The sequence below is a fragment of the Vipera ursinii genome (genome assembly GCF_947247035.1).
Source record: "Vipera ursinii genome assembly, chromosome: 2".
Taxonomy (NCBI): Eukaryota; Metazoa; Chordata; class Lepidosauria; order Squamata; family Viperidae; genus Vipera; species Vipera ursinii.
The window spans coordinates 67983922-67993651 of record NC_139513.1 but is presented as its reverse complement, the minus strand read 5'-3'; the positions used below and the strand labels follow the sequence as shown (position 1 = coordinate 67993651).

Here is a 9730-nt window from a genome sequence, read left to right as displayed (position 1 = left end):
AGGGCTGAGCTGGCATTTTCTTTCATACTGTATTAAGCTGGACTATGTATGCAGTGGGGGAAAGGACAGTGGAGGGATGTTAGCCTCAACTTAGGCCTACCTCGCCGCTGCACAGTCTGAGGGTAGGATTTTGTTTAGAAAACCTTGCAGGTGATTCCTGAAGTCCGTCCCCAAATTGTCACTAGGCTGTAATTTTTATATGACAGAAGGTAAACGTTATTAGCTAAGTTAACAGATTTGATTTTAATCAAATTTAAAAGGAATGCAAGTTTTTTGTCCCAAAAGCATCTACATATGCAAAATGTATACAGTACCCACATAACACAAAGGCAGTTGCGTTTTTTAATCCCAAATGTTACATATTTTTGCTCTACATAGAGAAGATCCTAATCCTGGTTAGATAAATAATCTGCGATTGAATAAGACAGAACCATCTGTTCCTGATGGCACCCCAAATGTTCAGCTCCCATCAGCCCTTCATACCAGTGATTGAGGAATATGAAAGGTATAAACCAGGGGTAGGCAACCTCGGCTCTTTTATGACTCATGGACTTCCAACTCCCAGAATTCCTGAGTCAGCATAGCTGACTCAGGAATTCTGGGAGTTGAAGTCCATGAGTCATAAAAGAGCCGAGGTTGCCTACCCCTGGTATAAACCAATCAGATCAAGAGGGCTAGAGATTCATTCTCTCTTTTACAGTATGATTTCCCATTGTTCTGCTGAAGGTTTAACCAACCTGATAAAAGCCCTGTGATAGAGTAAAAGAAACAGGGACTTCTCAGTCTTCTAATTATCCTCACTTGCTACATCATAAATTTGCCTTGCAGCAGGGAGTTCTTGTCCCTTTCTGGAATTTTAGATCTATACCGTCTGAGGCTAATTTCAGTTTTGAAGACCATTTAGTTAAGATTTGGCAGATGCTCAGCTTCTTGGGCCGAGAGCCCCTTTTGCTTATAAATGGACTATCATGTCTTGAATTCAATAACATGGTTGCTCATACTTTTCTGATCTTTCAAGAAAGCAATACTACGGTACTTTCAAAAATGTTTTGTCCAAATAATGGATTAAACTTATTTATGATGTTGATATATGTTAATATATGTGGAATCTATTGTTGATTTATACTCTTATAAATATTTAATTTTGAAAAAAGTAAAATAGTATGGCTATCAATACTAAACCAGTTCCACACAGATCAAATATTACCAGTTTTTCACACATTTGTTGTAAATCTACTCCAAACATAATTCACAGAAGTATGGTGTATTTAGATTTTTTTAAAAAAAGAATCACTATAAAAACAGATATAAATCAAGTTTATTGGGTTTACAAATGAATACATTTTTATAATCAAAACTGGTACAGCAGGAGCTCACCTGAAAGCTAGACAGTACCTGTACAACTATTGTTATTAATTTTCCTGCTCCAACCTTATTCTCAGTAGACTGCATTCCCTTTTATTATATCTCTAGAGCAAAGGAAGAAGTATAAAAGTGCAACAGGATGCTCACACTCTAGTTCAAAAAGTGTGATCAGTTTCTCCTTAAATTGACTATAGAGGTGCTATCCAGAGAATCCTGCTAGTTCTGCAGCTGTGGTCAAGCACAGCTCTTGATTAAATAGCCCCTTTGTAAAAATCTTTAAAAATATTTGCCCAAGACAATGAACACACTGTGGAAGACAAGAGTTTATCACTATGAATACTTGTACATTCTTGAAGAAATCAGGCTTCCGAGAGAGCAGGTGTCATGTAACATATTATATACCTTATCAATTTTATTTCAAAAACAGCAGGAAAAAGTAAGTTTATCTCCCAATATAGCAGGGGTGTCAAACTCAATTTCACTGAGGACCGCATCAGCATTGCGGTTGCCCTCAAGGGGCCGGGTGGGCATGGCCTGCTGGGTGGGCATGGCCTATTGGGTGGGCATGGCTAGAGTGCGTATGGCCTACTGGGTGGGCGTGGCCAGCTCTACATCGTTCGCATCAAGGCTGCCTATGGGGGCCTGGGCAGAAGTGGGACAGATCTGAGGGTCTCTGGCAGAAGGAGGGTCTCTGCAGGGCCAAGGCAGTGGGGGCCGTTCCCTCACTGTTTCCAGGATGGCTTCGTGGGCCGCATGAAACCACTTCGCGGGCCGGATCTGGCCCCCGGGCCTTGTGTTTGACATGTCTGCAATATAGCATTCATTAAAGTTAGAGGATGGTGCCAACATACATTCTGCCTCAATACAACTACTCTTCACAAACTACCTAGTGCCATTGCGGGCACTTGTAACAGAATACTGTATGCAGTTCTTCCATCCCAAAGAAGCAAATCCAGATGCCAAAACATATGTAGGTCAAATAGCATAAATTGTAGTGTAGCTTTCTTCAAACCTGCTACTCTATGTCCAGATGTAATGGACTCCAACTCACATACATCCTGACTAGCACAATTCACATGCACAGTTTCCAAGCCTGCTGAGAATTATGAAGTTAAAACCCAACATATATGTAGCCTATCAAACTGGAGAAGGCCATGTTCAGTCATCAAAATAAAAAGTGTCCTACTAACAAAGATAACAAGGACAAAGACATAATAGCGGTCAATGAAAGTTAGCTTATAGAAGAATCTATGGGTTAGAAAAATAATTTTTGACATTATGGTTTTCATATAGTAAATCATCCATAGTAACTTTGTCTGCTGCTAACAAACCAGGATTTTAATTTTAACCACCGCTCCAGTGTCATATATGATGATATGTTATAATGGATAGATTCTGTGGTGTGTTAAGTCAAAACAATTAAATCATCATATGTTTATAAAATACTTAAACCAGCTATTGTCTTACCTTTACTACATCTATCTCAGCCAGCACTCAATCAGCTTTGAGAAAAAGATTGTTCATGATTAAAATCTTGGCAGAAAAGTTCATGATACTGAGGACCAACTCCTAATATACCCATGCACAAATCCTAATACATTTCTATGAATGATTATTTTATGTAAATTTGACTTCAAATACCTCATGACCCAAGGAAGAAAAATCATACCTGGTCATTTTAATTATGCAATTAATGAATCATGAATCAGTGAATGTATTCTGGATGTAATAGTTTTAGGTATATCATGGTTAGACAGCCCATAAACAACCTGGGCCCCAGTCAGGTTACTGACAGAACTGCAGGAAGAAATCCTAGCTCCTTACTAGTGTACCCTATAAAAACTGGTGAGGTCCTCATTGATTATGGGTTGGCTAGGCCAGTGCTGGCTGATTTGCTGTTTACTCTATATTCTTCAGGAAATCCAGCAGCCTCTGGTGCCACTCATCTGGCTTGTCAAGATAACAGGCATGGCCTGCCCCTTTCATCAACATTATCTTGTGATTAGGTAAATTCTTCAAGTTGTTCAGGGTCACTTCACCCAGTTGGACATCTTGATCCCCATATACAATCAGAGTTGGTGTCTGTTTGCAGGAGGGAAAAAAAATCAAACAGGTTTCAATGAACATTTTTGCCTATCTTAGATTCTAACAATGAAAAATTAGTTCAGATGAAAAATAGAGACAGAGGTGCTCTCTTCCAGGAAAAAAATACTTCCCGTATTGCTGTTCAATGTATGTGGCTACATTAACCATGTAGCTAATTTGTATTTGCTCTCTGTGTTTTATAATGGTATGCTCTTAGCCCAGTTTTCAGGCTATAAATATATCCAATCAGTATTAGCAAGAGGATGATCCTTTCCTGGTGGTGATAGAAATGCAAATCTTCAGCAAAAACAAACCTCTTCTACATTTGCAAAAGAGCAACTGCAGCAGATATTTTCAGCAGGACTACAGGGAATTCCCATTATTATCAAAACCAAGGCCATACACCATCACCCTAGCAAAAAAAAATGTGCAGATCATATTTGCAAAGGCAAACGTACATGCTGAAGACTTAATACTAGAAAAGGCTAAAATCCAAAAAAGAGAGCAATCTGGATAGGGGTCAAATTAAATGCTCTACGCTCACAAGAGGTGTTATAAAGCAGTATTTTAGAGGTCAAGGAATGTTCACAGAAATTTATTGCAGTGACTGTTGTAATTCTACATTCCAAACTAAAATTCATTTTAAGTATACCAGATTCTTACTATTGACGCAAACTTACTCAGCTAATGTAATAAAACATGCATAAAGTAAAAGTGAACCCAGAGAAAATGCCCTGAACCCATCTGCGTATTCTTTTAGAACAGTATTGCCCATTTTCTTCACAGAAAAGCTATAAATATTCCCCACAGTATAGGTCTGTTTTTCCTTTAGTACTGTATTTGAAGGTAGGGCAGTGTGTACTGCCCCCTAATGGACAGCTGATGAACTCCTGCGAGGTTTACAATAAATCTGTAGACACTTCCATCCAAATGTTCCTCACATAGTTGTGAAATGCCAGTTGCATAACTGAGATAACTTAGCCCTTCTAATTATGTCTTGTATGAAAGAAGACCTGCTTCAGAATTCCATTCTTCTTTAGATTAACATACCTTGATACTGGCATATTGGGTGGGTGGGAACTTCTCAGTGCAGATGGGAGCCACTGGGATGTAGGCCTTCAGAAGGTGATTGTGCTGAAAAAGGAATGGGAGTGAATACATGCCACTGAGAGATGGACTGATCACCACTGCTTGGTCGAATTTCAGGGTCTCCAAGACATCCTTCAGGAAACTGCCTGGGGCCGGCTCTCCAACAGGAGCTGGAGCAACAGCATCTTTGGAGTGGCCGAATCCTGGATCAAAAGAAACAAGACATCCTGCATCACACACATTATGTATGTGTTGCCAACTCTACAAATGAGCATGGCTGCAGCCATTTTTTCCTACTCGTCTCTGTCGGAACTGTGACATGTGTAGCGCACTCAAGCATCCTCAGATGGGTGGTAACTACAACTCCTAGCATTCCCAGCTTAGAGAGACAATTGCCCTTTGGCTAGGAATTCTGGAAGGGGTTGTTTGAGAATTGAGCCATATATACCGTGTTTCCCTGAAAATAAGACCTGGTCTTTATCTTTTTTTTGCCTCCAAAAGAGGCACCAGGTCTTAATTTTGGGGGGTGTCTTTTCCACTTACCTCCAGCACCGACAGTCCCACCCAGCAGCTTCATTCTGCAGCTGAGAATGGAGTTCCGGCCTGCATTTCGCAGTCAGGCCTTTCTGGAAGGCGTCTGCAGCTGATAACTATATAATGGATTTAATCCATAGCTCAGTTCTCGGCTGCTGAGGCCTTGCAGAACCGAGCTATGGATTGAATCCATAGCTCTATTTTTGGCTGCAGAGGCCTTCCAGAAAGGCCTGACTGTGAAATGGGGACATTGCAGAAGAAGTGAGCCGGCGAGGAGAGACCTGGCTGCAAGCTAAGTGGGTGTGGGGTGTGTGGAGCAACTCCACCCTCCCACCCTCACCTTAGTTTGATTTTTAGGTTTGTGTCTCGCCTCAAAATTAGGTCTTTGGGGGGGGTAGGGCTTATACTAGGTCCACCCCCCAAAACCTTGTGCAGCAACCAACTGAAGTTATGACAGCACTAAAAAAATAACTTTGCAACCAATCCTTGCATTTACAACTGTCTCAGTATCCTGCAGTTATATGATCACCATTCATACTTGCGCCAAGTAATTTATAGAGAATGCAGAAATGAAATCTTAAGTGGCATTTTTTTTTTGCTTAGTGATTCCATCACTTTGAATAACAACCAAAGGGGAAATAAGGTGGTAAACCCATCACTATCACTTATTTTGGGGCTTAAGCAACTGTTGCAAAGCAACCAAGTTGCTGGTCCCAATAACTGTTATTACTGATTATATAAATCTACACTGCCACATATTTATGCAGTCTTTAAATATTTATTATAAGGTAATCAATATACTGTAGCAAAAGTGGAAGGTAGTTGCTGATTTCAGAATTACAAAAAATGTTAAGAAAAAAAACCATAAGAGGACATCCAAAATTAGTACACCAAGAAATGAGGATGCTTATTGTGTGTATAAGCTACTGACTGCAGATGAAAAAAGGAAATGGATTGGAGTATCCAGGAAGCAATCACAACCAGCAAATTGCATCTCTGGACAAAAGAACTATTAACAGATGCATTTTACTGCAAATATCCCTTGCATATAAAAAAAGTGTTGGGCAAAAAATCTTATGTCTTCACTTGAACCCAGAAAAACATGTAACATGGATGATACATCTCTTTCATAAGCAGATGCTTTTATATGCTTTCTTACATACTACATTTTGTTTGCCCATTTTATAATATAAGACGCTCCACCATGAAGATGTAAAGATGTAAGTGAACTTACAAACTTGGAATACTATAACAGTGAGACAAAAAAAAATCACAAGCCTCATTAAACCTTAACTTCCCTACTGGATCTCTGGAAGCTCAAGCATGATACAGATTTTTAACTTTACCTAAAACAATCCATTTGTTGGCATGATGTTTGAACTGACCTAAATTATATTTTAAAGTCAGCATGCATGTAATTTATTTATTTATTAAATAAGCATAATTTATCATGTTAACATAATAATTAATCTGAGAGAGAATAATTCTTTTACTTTGATATTGTATCAGAAAAAAGCCTCATTTTTAACCACAATTTGTTGGAATCAGATTTTATATATTCTGCCTTATTTTTGCTTCTGGTGAGGTGACAGTCTTCTTAAATATTAAATCGCATGCACCTGTCTTTCTTTTGCACAAATCTCCACTCCCCACTGAGAGTCAAGCCTACCTGGCAGGTCAATAGCTACGGCATGGTATCCAGCTTCTGCCAACTTAGACAAAGTCTGCAGGTTGAGCCATGTCTCTGATGAAAAACGAATGCCATGGAGCAGCAGGATGGAAAGGCGAGGAGCCTGTTGCGTAGGCTTAGCCTGGCGGGAGAACAGAGTCTGCCCACCCACTACAATGGTCTCCTCTGTCACCTGTACGGCAGCCATCACTTTGGGATTTCCTGGGAAGCCTGAAGACATGAGTACCAAATAAGGAGAAAAAGTAGCAACATTTTAAAAGCAAGGAGAAAAAAGTCTGCATAGCTGGAATGGTACTAGATTGTGCATTCTGAATAGAAGTTCTTGGGAAATTTTTGCTTTCATCTTAGTACCAAGGAGTGGACAGTCAGAAATGAAATACACTGAATCACAGGTATCCAGAGGGAGATAGTAAAAAGAGTCAAGATGACAACGACAACTATGTAATTGAAGCCCTTACATGCATAAAAAAGGGGACAGGGCTTGAATGATGATGATGATGATAACAACAATAACAATAATATAAAGTTGGAAGGAGGTCATCTAGTCCAACCCCCTGCTCAGGCAGGAAACCCTATACCATTTCAGACAAATGGCTGTCCAGTCTCTTCTTAAAAACTTCCAGTTTGGAGCATTCACCGCTTCGGGGTATTAGGGTATTAACCCAATAAATGCATATAAAGAAAGGCACGTACACTGTAATACTAATTATTACTGTCAGCGCAGGCTGTAACTGCTTTTGTCTGAGGAAAGCAGCATTGTGGCCTAAACTTGTGCATGGGCTGCTGTGATGCATGTAGGAAAAAAGTATGACTTGCATCACGACACTGACGCTCCTTTCATCCGTCTGACCTCTTCCCCACCCCCCCACCCCTGGTCCCTGCCTTGCTGGACACTGTTGTTAGTACAATTGGTCATCAGATGGATCAAGTCATGGAACTCCACTGATTCCTTATTTTGCACTGGAAATCTGACAGCTGGTCTCAAATTATTTTCCAAAACTGTGGAATCTGCCATTTTTTGAGGAATTGGGCATAGGGAGAGAATTAAATTCAAAGATTAGAAAAGGACCACTACCTGGATATTGGAATTGTTGGGAGTTGGGCATTCTTTTAAGTCTATGCAAATCAAAGACTGAAGTCAAAAAACCTGTACAACTGATTTCTTGAAAGGCTAATTTTTCTATTGAAAAAAGTTTCAGTATGATTCCCTTTGGCATTGATTTTATAAAATTTTGCAAAAATAGTTAATTTTTGTTATTAAATGTATACATGACAATTAACTGATTTGGCATGTTCATTCTTAGAGCCCCCCCATCTTGCTTATCTGATACTTATATTTTTATTCTTCTTTTATCTCTTGATATTATAACTAGTAATTATTGTTAGTTATATATATGTTTCTGATTTTCAAAAAATGTTTGGAATATAGTTTTCTCTGTAATTCTATTTTTAAAATTGCTATACAATAGAGCTGGGTCTGCTCTAGATGCTTAATTAATACAATGCATGTCATGTGAACTACTGACCTACTTAGTACAGGAGGAGGATTTAATTCAAATCTGTTACTGACATGTTCTTACCTGCTGAGCTGGTATGTAATTTTGAAAATATAAGCAGTGCTCAGATTTGAGCCACTTGGTCTGAGAATGAAACAAGATGCAACCAACAAGGCACTCTGACACAAAACTGATGTCCCAAACTGGCAACCATAAAATATGCCCTTATAACTGTCTAGCTGCAGTGTCCAAGACACAACCATTTTTGCCTGCCTAGCCAGTGAAGAAAAGGCAAGTAGTATGACAAAGCTTTGCCAATACTTTTGTTCTTGAGAGCCCCTTAAATTCCCCAAAAATCCTCCCAAACAGACAGAACTGCAAGAAATGTCCATTTTCCAGCTGGGCAAATAAATCTTCATATAAGCAATCTCAGGACAGCCCCCCCCTTTATGTTTAGCTTCCTTTAGCTCTTCTGGTCATCCATGTTCTCTTCAACATACAGTACAGTATTTTCCCTCTTATCTGTAAACTGTCCAGAGTCATTGAGGAATTGAGCTATCTCAAAACTGGGTTAAACAAGTAATAAATTAAATAATCAGAAATAAAGATGTTTGCCTGAAACTTGCAGTTAGTGGGACAGGATTCCCACAGACATTTTGGGTTTTGTTGCAAGTGGCTAGGATCTTTTTTATGCCTTTTAAGAAAGTAATGTGGAAAGATTCAAGAACCAAATCACTCTTCATCAGACAATAACTTTTTAAATTTGTCATACCTGCCTGGATTCTTTCCTGCGGTTTTCCTATGTAAACTGCAGTGTATTAGGGGGTCCAAAACAAAGTAAACTAGACAAATAAAATGATGATAATTTTTCTCAGTGCAAGCTGCTTCATAATATACATAATGATCCATTCTCAAGAGTGAATCAGTTGCTTTGAAAGCAGCGGAGGGGGGAAAAAAACAAATGAGGTCTCTGTAAACTTACCAAGTTATTGCCTTAATTAATCAAAATGGTGACGTTTCGAGAACAGGCTAACTTGCAAGAGACATACAAACCGATGACTGAAAGCTTTATCTCTCTCCAGAACTTCCGGGTCCAAAGGTATTAGAGGAAGTTTGACGAAAGGGGGAAAGAATAATACTGTGAAAGTTGCAACATTTTCTAGGCAAAAGTTCTAATCTAACAGACACTAGGGACACCTAGTGGCCATAAACAACACTTTTATTTCTACAATTATTCAGTAAAATTTGCAGGTATGTGGTTCTACTATTATCATTTACGATGTGAATATATTTATATCATTTTCCAATGTCTTCCAATGTTTATTCTTAACAAGGAATAAACAAACATTTGTGTGTGTGGTTTTGTATGTTTGTATGTGGTTTTGTGGAGAGTGCAAAACTTGGGTTGAAACTAAACATTAAGAAAACCAAGATCATGGCATCCGGCCCTCTCAATTCCTGGCAAATAGAT

The 9730-nt window shown here is 39.0% G+C and overlaps 1 protein-coding gene across 2 annotated transcripts; it reads right to left on the bottom strand.

Annotated features, from left to right (window-relative positions):
• Window positions 1-1312: 1312 nt before the first annotated feature.
• On the bottom strand, window positions 1313-9351 carry LOC310636989 (putative protein-lysine deacylase ABHD14B). 2 transcript variants are annotated; one of them, XM_083357229.1, is made up of 4 exons: window positions 9242-9351; window positions 6743-6973; window positions 4501-4742; window positions 1313-3447 (listed from the first exon to the last, which is right to left on the bottom strand). In XM_083357229.1, exons 2-4 carry the CDS (start codon window positions 6948-6950, stop codon window positions 3265-3267), a joined length of 633 nt encoding a protein of 210 aa, XP_083213355.1. In that variant the 5' UTR covers window positions 6951-6973; window positions 9242-9351; the 3' UTR covers window positions 1313-3264. The 2 variants fall into 2 exon arrangements, with proteins under 2 accessions (XP_083213355.1, XP_083213356.1); XM_083357230.1 differs by lacking the exon at window positions 9242-9351 and adding an exon at window positions 9032-9078.
• Between the last annotated feature and the right edge of the window lie 379 nt (window positions 9352-9730).

Excerpts from the sequence above, each read along its gene's own strand:
- LOC310636989 (XM_083357229.1), bottom strand. The coding sequence starts at position 6,950 with ATGGCTGCCGTACAGGTGACAGAGGAGACCATTGTAGTGGGTGGGCAG. Across the intron at positions 4,743-6,742 it reads CGTAGCTATTGACCTGCCAG|GATTCGGCCACTCCAAAGAT; the intron begins GTAGGCTTGACT and ends CTTTTGATCCAG. Across the intron at positions 3,448-4,500 it reads CCCAATATGCCAGTATCAAG|ACACCAACTCTGATTGTATA; the intron begins GTATGTTAATCT and ends TCCTGCAAACAG.